Genomic DNA, 17,174 nt, shown 5'->3' with positions numbered 1-17,174 from the left:
CTCTCCCTGGTTGAGGAACTAGGATCCCACATACTGCACAGTGCAGCCAGAAAGTAAATTAACTAATTAATTAAGGTAAATAAATAAATAAAAGAAGTTAATGCAAACAGAGTGTGCCTGATCACTCAAGACAGCAGTCTTTTTTTTTTTTTTATTCCAGGTATTTTTTATTTCTTCAAATTTATTTGCCAGGAGTGACTGAAATAAAAAATTAATTGGTTCTCATTGTCGTCATGGAAAAGGCAGCAGTCTTAAATGAGAGTGCACATGCTTCACAGAGTAGCTGAAGATTTTCCAGAGGGTACAAGGGCAGGCATGGTTTTAAAAGGGTTTCACTGGTCAGCTTTCCTTTTCCTGTGTATATATATATATATATGTGTGTGTGTGTGTGTGTGTGTGTGTATAAATGTATATACACATACTCCTTCCTAAAACCCGCTTGCCTCAGAAAGCTGCTGGAGTGAAAGTTCATGTGGTTGTCCTTTTTCCTCTTCCCCTTTCCATCTGTTCTTTTCCTACTTTATGAAATAGGTACTCCACTCATTGCCCAAAAGTGTGAGACCCTTTCTGGTGCTCAACAAAGGGTTGTGTGAATTACTGGTGATAACTAAACCCCCTTCAGTCAGCACTTTATAACCCAGCACCCTTCTGCTTAAGAAATGCATGTGTTGATTCTGAATTGAAGAATGTGTTCAAAGTATTCAGTGGTTTACAAATAAGTTAGTGAATCAGAATTAAACCAGTGTTCCCCTCTGAAGAACTCTGACTTCATAAGAGGGAATTTCAATGCTGATAAAGATAGAACTTTTAACAATAAAGTATTTTTTTCAGCTATTAAAAAAATAAATGAATGTGTGATAAAACCTTATTTTTGATGGTCAAAGTAAGTATTATTTATCAAAATAAGTATTTGTATTGCTTTGATTAATTTTAGACTCCCTGTACTGATAGCTTAATCCAGAACATGTTAAGCATGTAGAGCCTTATAATTACAGGAAATAAAAAAGAGTTTAAAATTTTCAACTTCCATATATTACTTGTAAAACATAAAAGTATATTGCATTAATATAATATGGGAGGGAAATGAAATGGAAATACAGTTCCAAAAACAAAAGAGAACACAAAATTTTTGACTATTAAAGAAAAACAAGTTTATATGTTTTTAAAATGGATAGTGGGTATCAATTTGCTATTTATATTTGGTTGGATGCATTTTAAAGAACAGCGTTAGAGTTTTATTTTAAAATGTCAACATTTATGGCATACTAAAATAACATTGTTTATAACTGTAAGCTCATAATGAAAAATTGTAGATGCCAACTTAAAAAATGTACAAAGGAGAAAAAAAATGTATGAGCAAGTACCTGATTTTTCACCTTTTTTCAGACAGTATTCCAGCAAAAGATGTGCAGACTACTAATATGGGACAGGTCCCTAGACAAAAGGCTGCCTCACCTGGCTTCAGGTGGTCTCATGGGAACTGTTCCCCGCAACCTCAGTCTCCCTTCCACTTCGTGAGCCCTGGGGTGGTGTGGGTGGTGAGAGCCCCAGCAGAGCTCCTCTTCAGGCTTTCCCTGGTCTGAAGCACTCTCCCCTCTCCTGTTTCTTAGCCAGAGGCTGCTGGTCTGTCAGATGCTTCACCCTGGTACCCATGGCTTCTCCCCCTCTCTCGGCTCCCTTGTTCTCCACAATGAAAGTGTTCCTCACTTGTTAGACCTCACTTCTTCCAGAAACACTCCTTGCAGAAACACCCCTTGATTCCCCTTTCCTCTTTTCCTTTAGAATGGTGTCTCCTTCCCCTTTCATTATAAAAGAGAGGTTAAGAAATTAAGGAAAGGGGAGTCAAGTTAGAAAGTAGAAAAAGTCTCTGGGATCTTGGAGAGGTCCAGGTAGATGGAGGCAGCTTATGTTTTTGGCTTCTTTGTTTGAACAGGACTTCTAGAGGTTTGTACCTCTGAAATATAGAGTCTCAGTAGAAATACTATTGAATTGAATTGAAGCTGAAGTCCAGTTCAAATTTCACCTTACCTTTGAATTCTCCTTTGATTTCCCAGACCTGCTGGGGCTTATCTTCCTCCAGATTCCTTGTGCACTTAGAGTCCATTCTCTGCAGTTTAGTCTGTTATCATCACCATCATGCAATTTTTGTTAACTATTCTAGTGTGTAGCATTGTTTTATGACCAGACTGTAAGTTCTAGGCAAGAAGAAGTTCCTGTTTAGTTTTTTGTCTCCCCATGGCACCTAGTACAGCACTGACTGTAACACATATTCAATAAACACACCTCAGTTGATTGTAAAAAAGGGGGAAAAATTGATGGGGAGTTCTGGGGTTGAAATCTGGATTTGTCACACTTCACTATATGATTTAGGGCCACTTGTGTGTAGTCTGCATCTCTTGATTCTTCATTAATAAAACATGGGTGACAGTGATAATTAATAGTATTAGGTAATCACTATGGGCCCAAATCATTAATGTACCTAACATTTCTATGAGAAATATATTACTCTTCTTATTATTGTTCTCATTGTATATGAGAGGCATACTTAAATAATCTGTCCAGGGCCACTCATGGTAAATAACAGTGTGGATTTGAAACCAGACCAAGTCCCAAGTATTTATCCAACATGTGATACTGCCCACATCTGATGTATCTACCTCAGAGTTAAAGACTCTAAGTGAGTAGAAGGCACTGGGTATATTTTTGAAAAAAGTAAAAAAGTGATACAGAAGTTGAATTTAGTTACTGTATTTGGAAAGCATTTTTACTTTTCTCCCCAGCTTTATTGAGCTATAACTGAAACATAACACTGTTTAAGGTGTGCAGCAGGTTGATACAATACATTTAAAAACTGCAAAATAATTACTGCCCAGTGTTAGCTACACCACCTCCATCCCATGACATAGTTACCATTTGTTTTTCCTGGTGAGAACACTTAAGATACACTCTCTTAGCAGTATTCAAGTGTGTGATACAGTATTATTAGCTATAATCCATCCCTGGTAACTTCCACTCTACCCTGTTTCTCTAAGTTTGTCTTTTTGAGATTGCACATTTAAAAACATTTTAATTTTTTCCAGTTTGTAGGTCATCTTTTCCTTTCATTTATGGTTTCCTTTGCTGTACAAAAGCTTGTAAGTTTGATTAAATCCCATTTGTTTATTTTTTGCTTTTCTTTATACTGCCCTAGGAGACTGACCTAAGAAAACATTGGTACAATTTATGTCAGAGAATGTTTTGCCTATGTTCTCTTCTAGGAGTCTGATGGTATCATGTCTTATGTTTAAATTTTCAAGCCATTTTGAGTTTCTTTTTGCATCTGATGTAAGGGTGTGTTCTGATTTCATTGATTTACATGTGGCTGTCCAACTTTCCCAACACCTGCTGAAGAGACTGTCTTCTCCCCATTATGTGTTCTTGCCTCCTTTGTCAAAGATCAATTGTCCATAGGTGTGTGGGTTTATTTCTGGGCTTTCTATTCTGTTTCATTGATCCATATGTCTGTTTTTGTGCCAGTACCATGCTGTTTTGATTACCATGGCTTTGTAGTATTATCTGAAGTCTGAAAGGGGTATGCCTCCTGCTTTGTTCTTTTTTCTGTGAATTGCCAAAGCAATTCTGTGCCTTTTATGGTACCATGTAAATTTTTGAATTATTTGTTCTAGTTCTGTGAAAAATGTCATGGGTAAGTTGATAGGAATCACATTAAATCTATAGATTGTTTGGGTAGTCTGGCCATTTTAACAGTGTTAACTCTTCCACTCCAAGAGCATGGGACATCTTTTCACCTTTGAGTCACTGTCAGTTTCTTTTATTAACGTTTGTGGCTCTTAGCAAATCTTTTACCTCCTGTGTCAGGGTTACTGCTGAATACTTTTTGATGCGATTTAAAAGGGATTGTTTGTTTACAGTCCCTTTCTAGTGTTTCCTTTTTAGTGTCTGATATGACCAACAAAGGCTTACTTTCCAGAATATACAAACAACTCATACAACTCATAACCAAAAAAACAAACAACCCAATAAAAAAAATGGGCAAAAGACATAAATAGACATTTCTCCAAAGAAGACGTACAGATGGCCAACAGGCACATGAAAGGAGGCTCATCGTTTCTAGTTATTAGAGACATGCAAATCAAAACTATAAAGAGGTACCACCTCACACTGCTCAGAATGACCATGATTAAAAAGCTTATAAATAACAGATGTTGGAGAAGGTGTGGAAAAAAGAGAATCCTCTTACACCATCGGTGGGAATGTAAAGTGGTGTAGCCACTATGGAAAACAGTATTGAGGTTCCTCAAAAAACTAAAAATAGAGTTACCATATGACCTAGCAGTCCCTTTTCTGGGTGTATACCCAGACAAAGCTGTAATTCAAAAAGATACACGCACCCTTAGGCTTATGGCATCACTATTTACAATAGCTAAGACATGGACACAACCTAGATGTCCATCAACAGATGAATGGACAAAGAAGGTGTGGTGTGTGTGTGTGTGCATATGCACGGATTGAAATATTACTCAGCTATGAGAAAGAAGGAAGTAATGCCATATGCAGGAACATGGATGGGTCTAGAGATAACCATACTAAGCGAAGTAAGTCAAAGACAAATACCATATGATATCACTTATATGTGGAATCTAAAATATGACACAAATGAACATATCTGTGAAACAGAAACATACTCAGAGATGAAGAGAACAGACTTGTGGTTGTCAAGGAGGAGGAAGGATTGGGGAAAGAAGGATTGAGTGTTTGGGATTAGAAGATGCAAACTAGTATATATAAACAAGGTCCTACTATATAGTATAGGAAAGTATATTCAGTATCCTGTGATAAACCATGATAGAAAGAACATGAACAAATATATATGTGGCTTCCCAGGTGGCGCTAGTGGTAAAGAACCCGCCTGCCAATGCAGGTAGACATAAGAGACTCCAGTTCGATCCCTCAGTCGGGAAGATCCCCTGGAGGAGGGCACAGCAACCCACTCCAGTATTTTTGCCTGGAGAATCCCATGGACAGAGGAGCCTAGTGGTCTACAATCCATGGGTCACAGAGTCGCACATGACTGAAGCAACTACGTACACAGACAAATGTGTAACTGAATCACTTTGCTGCTCAGCAGAAATTAACACTAAACCAACTTAGATAAAACATTTTTTAAAAAGGAAAACATTTTACTTTTTAAAGGCATTTGGCAGTCTGCAGCTGAATAGAGTCAGGGGAATGCATGGCTATAGTAAATGGGAGGGAACAGAAGCTTTTCCAGTCACTTCTTGGCCTTGCAGAAGGGCTCCAGAAAATCAACACCCTGCAAAATGCTCACTACTCATTCCCCTGATTGCCAAAGGCATACAGCCTGGGAGCTGGTAGTGATAAACATCAGTAGGAGGAGGAGAGTACTTGTGTTTTTATTCTCATATTTAATTGATCTTAAAATTCTTGCCCAGCCCTTTGCCTTCTGCACAGTCCAGAGTCATGAATCCTTGATATGCAGCTCAAAAGAGAAGCATGGGACAAAATATTCCCTTTCTCTCCACCAATTTCCTGCCCGTGTTTCTATTCTGGGACCAACTTACAGACCATTCCAGTTCAAAGACAGAGTAAGCTCTGCTCTCCTTCAAGCACGTGTGTACAGCCTGACTCCACTGTGAGCCCTGCATAGGGGGGTACTGCATGTACTCTGTAGCTTTTGGTGCTTCCTACTGGCTGACTTTTGCAACTAGTTGTATCCATCTGTTTTTAAAAGGTGAAAAAGAACTCCTGAATTTAGGTGTCTTTAAAAGGTGGAAAAAAAAAACTGAATTTAGGTGTCAATTTCTACATTAATTACCCTGATCCCAGTTGCAGCAATGTGGTCTTAATAGCTGATAGCTGCAATACCCAAATCTGTGATATCAGAATGTGACGTGCATATTTTAATTTGAGAAATAGTTTAACATTTTTAGATATTCATTTAGATGTGGTTATGCAGGTTAAACATAACGTATGATCACTGCTTCTTTCATTGCTTCCAATTAAACCTTGCTTGTTAGTTTAACCTCTAGGTAATCCCATCAAACAATTGATGTCAAGGAAACACTGCCCACAGTAGCTTCGGATGAGTGGCCATTAATTTTAATTGCCTTGATATTAAAGATTAAGAAGTATTGGGACTAGCAGAATAGAAACGATCTGATGTCAAGCAAATCCACTTGCTAAAGCTTCCCCAGGCTGCTGGTGATATTAAAATTTTACTATGAGAATTAAATAAACCTTTATTAGTGATGACTGTTGTTTGATTGGTCCAGGGGTATGCATAAACACAGGATTCTTACATATCTGGAGATGAGACCTTCAATGGTATGGAGATTCCTCAATTATGAAACTGTTAATAAAGCTGTAATCTGATTTTCCTGGCTAGGTTTCATTAATGTATTATAGCTTCTCTGATTGTCAAGGTAATATTAACTACAAAGTATGGAATCCAACAGAGAATTGTTTAGAAGAAGAGAATTCTAAAATGGGCCTTTGTTGCTAAATTCAGAGTTGGGGAATTTTCATTAATTATGCTTAAGAAATGCCAAATTCCCTCTCAGCCAGGAATATCTCCCTTTCCACTATATATTCAATATTTAACTCTTTCAAAGGCCTGACAGTCTTAATCAGACAAGCTAGAGTGATGTTGTATATTGAAGGGGGATTTTGTGTGGCAGTTCTCTAGGTCTGCCTTCTGAGCTGAGGACATGCTTGTGAAAAGTAGGGTAGGCTTGTGAAAGTAAGGGCTATGAGAACTTGCTTTAACAAGCATAACCAGAACGAATACCATTAGGGTTATTTTCTATCTTAATTTAGAACCTTTATTTTTAGAGACATAATTCTGGTATGGGAATGAATCTCATAGTCACTGAGGCTGCCTTCTCCTGGTGCAAAAATCCCTCCCAGAGCATCTGCCTCCATCCTCCTGGAGGCCTGGGCCCCACCTTAGCATCACGTCAGCCTCTCCCTCTCCCCTGGCCTCCATTATGAGTCGGTGGCCAAATTCTGCCTATTTGTCTTCCATGACCTCTGCCCTTTCCACAGCTCCTGTTCTGCCTGGCCCAGGCCCTCATCACTTGTGTACCCTCCTAACTCTGCCACCCAGTAGCACGCCCTACACTATTGCCCCAAACACCTGCCCCAAGCATATGGGGCTGAAAGAAGGCAGAGTGGAGTTGGGTCCCTCAGGGTTGCTTGAGAGCCTAATATTGTGACAGCCTAGATACTGGAACTAAGGCCCGTACGTGGAATTGGAAGGGAACCAGATGTTAGTTCTGAGTAAAGTACTGTGTATCCATTGGAGTTGCCTACAGTGGAGTCAGATTCAAAGTGAGTACCACGTCGCTGGTGGTGGAGATGCCGTGACACAAATAGAAAATAGAGAAGGAGGCGCAGGTTTAAAGAACACCCAAGTTCCATTTGAGACCTCTTGAGTTGCAGATTGTGGCAGAACATTTATAAGAAAATGTATTAAAAATCGAGAACTGAAATTCTTCATAGAAGTTAGGGATAGAGGTGGAAGTCTGGTTCACAGAGACTATAGTTGAAATTGTTAATAGATATAAGATCGCTTAAGGAGAAAGAAGAGAGCTAAGAGCTGAGTCTTGGAGAAAGTGTGTATATGCGCACACACACACACACACACACACACCATAGTGTGTCAGGGAAGGAGAAGCAGAAGCATAATGTCAGAGGTGATAATTACAAGTGTCAGATGCTGCTGAGTGGTAAAACAAGTTGAGCGAGAGAAGGTCATTAGATTTGGAACAGATGTGAGGCCTGTGTGATGACAATCAACCACCTAGCCCTTGAGATTGTTAAGATGCTACTTGAGAAAATGTGTGCAAAAGGCTTTGTGTAATGCTTGGTGCAAAGGAGATGCTTATTAAATAGTTACTATTCCCACCACTGTTTGAAATGAAGGAAAGAAGGGACACATAATCCTTCCTTTTGGGTGAGGGAGATGACAGTGGAACAGAAATGGCTGGGAAGGCCTGATCTGCAGCATATTTGCTTCCTGACGAGTTTTGGCTTGTTTCTGTCTGAACCTGTACTCATGGTAACTGCACAGGTCTTCAGCGAATGTGCTGGCATGTGTGTGCACACACATATGTGCACACAGTGACTCCCCAGGATGGGACTGTGTGTGGGCAGCGGCAGGCCAACATTGTCTTCCTCATGTGGCTCCCTTGCCAGGGCTCTCCAGCTTTCCCTGGAAGGGTGAGCACCATAGTTTGAAGAATGAGAGATCTATTTCCAAAGCAATTAAAGGCTTGGCAGAGATGGTCAACCAGCGTGCCCACTGGTATAAGTTGGGTTGGAGGACTCGTATCACTCACTCCTTATCTTTTCTCAGGGTCCCTAAATAGCCATTCAGGATGAAACTGTGACCCACTCTGCCTGATACCACTGCAACATGCTCCTTTGAAAGATGATTAAGAAATTATTAAAAAGTATTTTTAAACTGTTACTTTAACAAGAGAGAAGTCAGCACCTTTTACATAGTGAAGTGGGTACCTATTCATACATTTCTGTGTGAGTTTCAGCTTCTTCTTTATATAGCTAAGCTTCCGAGGTGCCTAAAGACTCAATGTAACTATAAGCAGTGCATCTTGGGCTGAAGTTTTGTTGTCAGTGAAATGTGATGAAATCTGCCTGTTGCCAAGATCCTTCTAAGAAATCTCTTCCATTTGTCCTGGTTGACATCATAAGTAGTTCGCAAAAGAAATAAGTATATTCCACCTGATGAAATCAGCCGCTGATTCTGTATTTGCATTTGACCTTATTGAATTGCCTGAGTTTTCACGTTGTGACCTTCTCGCATGTTAACTGGCAGAACTTGAGCAGCCATCTTGGCAGACATACAGTATCTTCTAAGGCGGGAGACAAAGGGGTTTTTCATCCATTATTAATTGATGTTACTCTTTTCAGCAGACCAAACATGATTCTACTGTACAGCTGCCAAAATTGTTCCAGACCCCAAAAGAACAAGTCATTCTTTCACAAGTGTTTCTTATTATTTACCTAACTTAGCAAACATTTCCTTTCATTTTTCAGCTCCTTTGGGGATGGGGGGAGGACTAATCATTTATATATGAATCGGTATACACCAACTGAATATTTTTGATGAACAACACTTCCAGCCATTTTAGTAACTCCAAGAAATAGTCTTATTCCAAGAGTGTTGAGAGGTTTGCCAAAAGAGTGAGCGAGCCTCAGCACCATTCTGCTTTATCCCCGAGATGTGATCACAGGCTAGAATCAAGTGTCTTGCAAGGTCTCCCCCGGGGGTCCTACAGTTAGTATCAGAAATTTGATTTTTATTTCCTCCTTTGATCCTCGCTTCCCCTTACTCATGTCCCTGTGATTTATAGGTATCCAACTGGTTTGGCAACAAACGAATCAGGTACAAGAAGAATATCGGCAAGTTTCAGGAAGAAGCCAACCTCTATGCTGCAAAGACAGCCGTGACAGCCGCGCACGCAGTGGCCGCAGCCGTGCAGAACAACCAGACCAACTCGCCCACCACGCCGAACTCTGGTGCGTGCGGGTGCCCACTCCCCCCTTGGCTCAGGAGGCCTGAGGCCACACAGCTCTGTCTCACGGGCCAGGACACAAGAGCATACTGAGGACACAGTGGACTCATGAGAAAGATTTCTATTAAAATGCAGGCTTGTTCCTGGAATCAGTGAATGAGTGGATGACCAGACGGCCTATAAACCCACTGTTCATAGTGAGTGCCACTCACTATCAGTAGATCCTAGAACTTTCACAGTTAGAAGTGGTTTTTAGTAGAGCAGTGAGGCCCAGTGCTATCCCTAATGATTATTTTAACTATATTGTTCCATGTGTCATTTTAAAATCCGTAGTGGTCTGTCAGAGGTCAAGTGAATTAGCAGAAGTGGGAAATTGACCTGTTGCTGTGAGTAATGAGGCGGGAATGCTGGGGTTAGTACCAGAGTGCTTTCTCCCTGATGTGGCTGCAGACTCAAGTCTGCGGTCCTTACATCTCCTCAGTACCTGTGCTGACTTGGTAGGCTCAGCACGTGATTAGCTGATCAGGACGTGGTTAGCTGTGAGAGAGATGGTAGTTAGTACATGGATGCAGTATCTTGGCTCCTTATACAATACATTTTGGCCAAATTTTTTGTGGCATTTTTGATGGAGTTGGAAACATGTTAAAATTACAGGAACTTGAGTAGCAACGAAAGATGTGCAGCTAGCCCAAACAGATGGGCTTAAGAAGCAATTCAAGGGGCTTTTCTAAGGAGATAATTTAAATATAATCTTTAAAAATTCAGAAAGGGAGGGGTTTTTATTTGTTTTGATGTCTTCTTTTTCCCTCCACCCCACCCCACCCCCCAAGTTCTTTTTAATGGAACGTGGAAACTGATGAAAGTTAGGCAGAGTGGATGGCTAAGAAAGAGCTTCAGGGACTTCCTGGCAGGCTAGTGGTTAAGACTGTGCCCTTCCACTCCAGGGGGCACTGGTCAGTGCCTGGTTGGGGAACTAAGATCCCACATGCTTGGTGTGGCTAAGGAAATAGTAAATACATTTTTTAAATGAAAATAATAAAAGTCTGGAGGAATTTTTTTTTTAAAGCTTCAGAAAAATGTTTCTTCTCTGGTTAGTTGTCCACCGTGACAGCTAATGATGGTGAGGAGCTCACTTAATGACCAAGTCCTGGAGATAAATGAAAACAAGGGGATAGTTCCAAGCCAGCTGCTAGGTGTTTCTCTGCTTTGATTCTTCCTTTGTTTCATAGTTGGGTTTCCCCATCACTAAGACTTTTCTAGATGCAAAATGAATCACAGGACCTCACTCCTTGCAGTTATTCTCCATCCTCTTAGATCTAGAAATGCTGTATGTTGTACACAAACTTTCCCTTCTTTACTTCTTCTCCTTTCCCTGCCTCTGGGTCTTTGAGGATTATGTGTGTAGCTCTCTGTTATTCAGCTACTTAACTCTTTCCTTTCCAGGTTCTTCTGGTTCTTTTAACCTCCCAAATTCTGGGGACATGTTCATGAACATGCAGAGTCTGAATGGGGATTCTTACCAAGGGTCCCAAGTCGGAGCCAATGTGCAATCACAGGTAGGAGAAATGCCCCAGCTGGGGCCTTTCTAGCAGGGTAGGGTTTGGGCTCAAAACTCCTTCCTCTCGCCCCACGGAAGTGGTCTGCACATCGTGCAGAGCCTGAGCTGGGTGCTTCCGGACATGACCCATCTGCCCCACCATTTAATTGAATGAGAAGTCAAGTGAACAGTGACTTTGGATGATTCAAACCTGATACACTTTGTGAATGCATTCGGCTCTGGCTTGAGCTCATGGAGGGGGGTTGGGTGCATCTAGCTTCTGTAACAATATAGAACAGAAAAATTGTGTGTGCCAGTGTGTGTATGGTTCTAAAACATATTACTCTGTTTCATTTCTGTATTTTTTTAAAGTCAGAATACAGAAACCTGAGTTCTTAAAGTATATTCCAGGTTCAGCTGTTTTTCTCATCCTCTTAATGGAAAGCAACTACTTGTTTTTTTTCGGGGGGGGGGTGGTGTGAGAGAGAGTGAGCACTAGTATATATATTTATAAGTAGTTTTCACCCACAGCCACACACATTTTGTTGGTGTAGATGAAAAGTTTGCATTGCCATGAAGCTGTTATTGTTTAACTGGCATGAAAAACAGATGTATGAGTTTAAATATGCAAGGAATTGTTGAAATTCTGCCAGTCACATTTGATTGATAAATTTGTCTCTCATTCAAGATGCTAAACCCTCGTGGCAGACATAATTCAAATTGTTTCCTTTTGTAAGTGATGATGTTTTAATAGTTTGGGGATGATGAATTTTGTTTTGTCTCACTTCTAGGTGGATACCCTCCGTCATGTTATCAATCAGACGGGAGGCTACAGTGATGGCCTTGGAGGAAATTCACTGTACAGTCCACATAATTTAAATGTGAGTACTCTGGGGAGCAAGACTTGAAGAGCTGTAGGAACAGTGTCAGGTAAACAGTGACTGATAAATAAATTAATGGCCGTTTGACTTGGCTTCTCATCTTTCTGGCACGTGGGGGAAGGCAGCAGCTTTACTGTACTTTTATGAGCCCAAACACTGATGTTACCTTCATGCCATTAGAAGTCCTCACAGAGGCCCAGGGTGGCTGGCCTTCTGTCATCAATAGAGACTTAAGCATCAGCCCATTAAGATGCCATCTTCTGCTGGCTGTGCTGTGTTCCAGGGAGATGGTGAAAACAGGTCATTTATCTTAGACTCAGGCAGTGGGGAAAATTCCCAAACACAGCTCAGGTGAAGGGGATGAGGGCCCCAAGCAGACTGACACACCAAGCTAAACAAAGATTCCTGGTCTTAAGAGCAACTTGCTACATTGTCAGTGTTTGCAGGGGAACATGCTCAGCCTTTTTAATGGCCTCTCAGTTATCACCTATGGAGGGAATAATTTAAACTTTTGTAACCAATTGACCAAAACTTTCCTTTTCCCTCCCACCCTGACATGGATGGAAAATAGCAAACAAAGCACCTGAAAGAGTTGATGGGTGTGGGGCGGGGGGAGATTGGGTCCCCAGGGTAGAGAGGCAGACAGAATCCAGGATTTCAGACCCGGCGGAAATGAACTGCCCAACACAGAGTCAGAAAGAAAATAGGTAAAATTCTCCCCTTTTAGGGCCTAGCTTGCTCTGAGAGTAAATATTAATGATTTAAAAAGTGATTGAGGATGTTCAATTGTAAAAGGAAAAAAGGACCATTAAATACTCAAATCTTTTACATTGGAAATGTCAAATCTTTCTTTTTGGGTTTATAAATAACTCATAATAACCCACAACAAACCATATAAAAAGCCTTTTAGTTGCATTTCTCCTTTTTCATTTAAGTGTTTTGAAATGCTTCAGAGAATGTGCGATATCCTTATCAACATGATAAAATATGAAACTGTGATTGCCTGCAGCATTTTACAGACATGAATTCCATCTTCGCTGATGAGGCTTGATAAGGCGCTGTTGTATAATACAGTGCATAATCTCAAACCACCAGAGTAAGGATTAATTTATTTTGAAAAAAAGAATGCTTGCTGACAACCTCTCCTCCAGCTGCCACGCTGGGTAAAAATATTGTACATTTGTTGTTTATAAATTTGGATAAAAGAGGAATGATGTTTACTTCAGATGGAATATCTTTAGACTTGTATCTGTGTAAGAGTTTTTCTTTTTCTAAGTAGATTTTCATACCTGAGGGGTGAAAGCAGCTTACCTTTGAGATAGAAAAGAGGATTTCTTCACGTCCACACACACACACGTGCTTGTCAGCATCCAACCTACACAGCTAAGGCTTTGAAAATAAACCGCCATAGCTTTATTTATTTATCTTCCTAACCTGGATTGAATGCACCTCCAGCCTGGAAAACCCATTTGCCTTCGACTCTGGTCAGCTCTGTGAGGTAGTTTGGTTCTTCTCTCTACCCTCTCCTTGCCATTTCTCTGTGGACCTACAGGGAGGAAAGGTGCTTTATGTGCAGGACCCTGCATTTAATCTGAAGACTTAAGGGTTCCCTACGAACAACATGTTGGGAGAAGGAGAAATTCCCAGCCCAGGGCTGGGTGAGGAATCTAGACAGAGTTCTTAGCCTAGCGGCATAGGCCTAAAAAGAAGACGTTTTGGGTGGACTCGTGAAACAAGTTGCAGGTGGATGTGCGGGAAGCAGGAGGAGACCCCCCGGCCTGCACCCCAACTGGTGCAGGGGCTCTGGGCCTGGGGCCGTGCAGCAGGAGGCCGGCCTGTGCCGCAGGCTCTGGGTGTCAGCCAGCCCCCCTCGCCGTCTCTCCAGAAAGGCCCGCCCGTCACTCCCACTCAGTGTTCCCCAGCTCACCAGTCCAGCACCTCCCTCTTCTTGACTGACACAAAAATATGTAGCGACAAGCTGTCTGCCACAGCAGAAATCTGATCAGACATTGATTTCAGCAATTGCCTCTATAGGCCGAGACATAAGGCAAATTTGTTTCTGAGCACTGTTACTGCCGGTGCAGGTCTGAGGCGGGAAGGGCCGGCGGCCTGTGAGGAGCACTAGCAACAGCCCGAGTAGGCGCCCCACTTACAGATAATTGGAATCCGGATTTGAATAGTGTGTGTGCCCCAACAGTTCATGCATTTTCATTCTACACGATCCTATTTGGAAGGAAATTCTGGCCTTCGTTTTCCAAGGGTTATAGGAGCTGGCTGTCAGGCATGTATAGAAAAAGGTTGGGGGGGACCTCTTCTCTATGGAAACGAGGATTAAGCCGGGTTGAGGCTTGTATTTGTGGAGCTCGAGGTCTTGCCAAAGCATTGCATTGAGCTTCTCCACTGCTCCCTTCTTATAAGTTTTTTTAAATTTTTTTTGGAGTCACTTGATTTTTACCAGCAAATCAAAGACCGAGTGAGGTGCCAGCTCCAGACCAGCTGAAGCCCTCCTTCAGCGTGCTGACTTATTGCCAAGTCTTTACTTGGTAGGATGGATTTGTTTTACATGCATTTAATCCCACTTTAACACATGCTTCAAACTCCTGCCAAAGTGGGTTTAGAAAATACATTTTGCTAATGCATCTTTGCTCTCATGTTGTCATCAGGGTATTTTCAGTCAGGGAGTAGAATTAATATGGAGACGTGCACCGATGAACTGTGCTTCTCCTTTCAGGCTAATGGAGGCTGGCAGGACGCAACAACTCCATCTTCTGTGACTTCTCCTACCGAAGGCCCAGGAAGTGTGCACTCCGATACCTCTAACTAATCTCCGGCAACACTTTTCCCTGAGCTGACATGCCTTGATCCGTGCATTCAGAGCAATAGGAGGAAAAGGAAAGCGCTTTTTGTAGCCCACCATCTACAGCTTTACTGTAAAACCTTGTCTTATTAGAGAACTTGGTAAATCTGTTTTTTAAGGAATCATAATCATTTGTATTTATACTTAAAAAACACACAATGTTAAAAAAGCACTTTATCCAATTAGGCCAAGGTTTAACATTGTTGACAGTCCTGTAGCTATTTTATCATAATTTATTATCAATATTTTACATGAATGGTTTCTCACTTGCCAATTACTTGGCCTTAAGGGTAAAAAAGTACCATATATGCTAAACCTCAATCGTTAAAGCAGATACAAAGACTCACCTCACCTAAATTGAACTTCTTGCATATTTCCATCGCAGACTTGGATTGTCCTTCTTTCATATCACTAATGGAGTTGGAATAAAGGAGCTGTTTGGCTAACTGTTAATGATGGTTGTGTTTAAGAATCTTCCTCGTCACACTTGTGTTTCGATTTCTTATGTTATAATTAGATCAGAGACCGGTAGCATCTTTTCTCTCTCTGAAAGCACCAGTGCCCAGAGTCTGCTCGGTAATGACATTATGGATCCAGATTGTTTTGAGAGATGAAGATCCTTGCTGCTGATACAGGTGACCACGAGATCCGTCTGGGGGTTTTATATGGTGTGCGCTGGGTGCTGCACAGACTTGTCAAGGTTTGCTACGTCCTCTGGGCATCCACACAAAGGCCCTGCTCTCTGGAGTGTTGTATATAGTGTAGCAAAAGAGTATTTATACATCTCACCAATCAAAACACAGCTTTATTACCTCATGCGAACTCATACGAACCAATAGAATTTCAACATGTTCTGTAGCTTAGAGTGCTCACTTACTACCTCTGAACAATACTCACGCTGTAGTTTGTCTCTTTCTTATCTTTTTGCATCTTGTAATTAACTCTTTGTTTCTCTTCATAAAATGTAATGTACATTGTAATCTTTTAAAAGAAAAATCAGGGTTGCATTTGCAACTTTTAAAAAACCGAGAGTGGAAACATTGGGTCTTAAATTAACACAGGATCAGTAAAACTGTTGTAAATACCGAGAAGCATTTTGAATGTTCTTCATCTTGTTACTAATCCATGCAAAAAAGAAAAAGAAAAAAAAAAGCGATGACTAATTGTGATGCATTCAGATTTCAGTATTCAGTACTGTATATTTCACCCTGTGTAATAGGGCCCCCTCTCCTTTCTCTTTTTGTATTGTATGCGATTCTGAAACTGATTGAGTCATGAAAATAATTTGTGGCGGTGATTCTAATGTATTAAAAAACGTTTCGTGTTCCTTTCTAACTGGATTACGCCCTGGATTGAAAAAGTCTTCCTCGTGGTAGTTATATGTAGTTTCAAACATGAATAAACTTTTTGCTTTCATGATTAAATGTTGATGCAAATTTCTTACCCCACCACGTGAGTCAGTCTGTGCAGGCAGACAAGAAAACCCGCCTAGAAGCCTAAGCATATAAATGGGTAACCTGTTAGAGGGACTCGGAGACGAGTCCAGATGAGGCTGGAGTGGCTGACCACACTCTGCAGGCTCTAGGTCGGCTACCAGACCACTGTGAGGTGTCCTCACTTGACACTTACACTCTAAGAATACCACAAGGAAAATACCATCCCCGTTTCACAGATTAGGAAACTGCAGTTCATAAAAGTTAAGCAGATGCCACAAAGTCAAAGGCCTAGGCCAACAAGGGCCACACTTGGAGCCCAGGTCTCTGTGTATTCTTGTAGCTCACTCTCTCCTGACCTAATGATGCATCCGGCACGTGCTGGATGCAAAGACCGATTTAGTAATTTTTTTATATTTATTTTTATTTATTTATTGGGCTGCATGGGGCCTTGGGGCACACGGTATCTCTTTTCATGTGTGTGTGGCGCAAGGACTCAAGTTGTGATGCATGAGCTCAGTTGCTCCATGGCGTGTAGGATCTTAGTTCCCTGACTGGGAATCAAACCTGCATCCCCTGTATTGCAGGTGAATTCTTAATCACTAGATCACCAGGGAAGTCTCCTGTTTGGTCATTTTTGAATAAATAATCAGTCTTGTCACATTGACTTCTTTGCTCATAACTTCTGTAAGATACCAGTTTCGAACAAAGGAAAGTTTGTCCAAAAAGAGTGAGCTTCAGACAAAAACCACAACTTCTCTTAGCATAGCTTTGAAAACTAAACTGATAAGATGTAAGACCAACTAGAAATCCTTTAGCTGGATTAAACATTGTTTTGTTCACATTGTCAGAAACTCTATGTATTTACATGTACATCTGTCGTTAATATCTAAAGCTTTGTAATAAAAG

General features: G+C 41.1%; 1 protein-coding gene across 3 annotated transcripts in view; it reads left to right on the top strand.

Moving 5' to 3' along the window:
• The window catches only part of PBX3 (PBX homeobox 3), a 216,221-nt gene extending 199,965 nt beyond the window's left edge, over window positions 1-16,256 (top strand). For 2 of the 3 annotated variants that reach the window (XM_043916837.1, XM_043916838.1), the window contains exons 6-9: window positions 9,396-9,561; window positions 11,001-11,113; window positions 11,886-11,975; window positions 14,707-16,256. In XM_043916837.1, the coding sequence (XP_043772772.1) occupies window positions 9,396-9,561; window positions 11,001-11,113; window positions 11,886-11,975; window positions 14,707-14,799 (462 nt within the window). In that variant the 3' untranslated portion in view covers window positions 14,800-16,256. The remainder of the gene's footprint in view (window positions 1-9,395; window positions 9,562-11,000; window positions 11,114-11,885; window positions 11,976-14,706) is intronic. The other variant, XM_043916839.1, reaches the window with a different exon arrangement.
• The last annotated feature ends 918 nt before the right edge of the window (window positions 16,257-17,174 follow it).

The sequence above is a fragment of the Cervus elaphus genome, chromosome 11 (assembly GCF_910594005.1).
Source record: "Cervus elaphus chromosome 11, mCerEla1.1, whole genome shotgun sequence".
NCBI classification, from domain to species: Eukaryota; Metazoa; Chordata; class Mammalia; order Artiodactyla; family Cervidae; genus Cervus; species Cervus elaphus.
The sequence above is the reverse complement of the archived record's forward strand: the minus strand, read 5'-3'. Positions and strand labels throughout refer to the sequence as shown.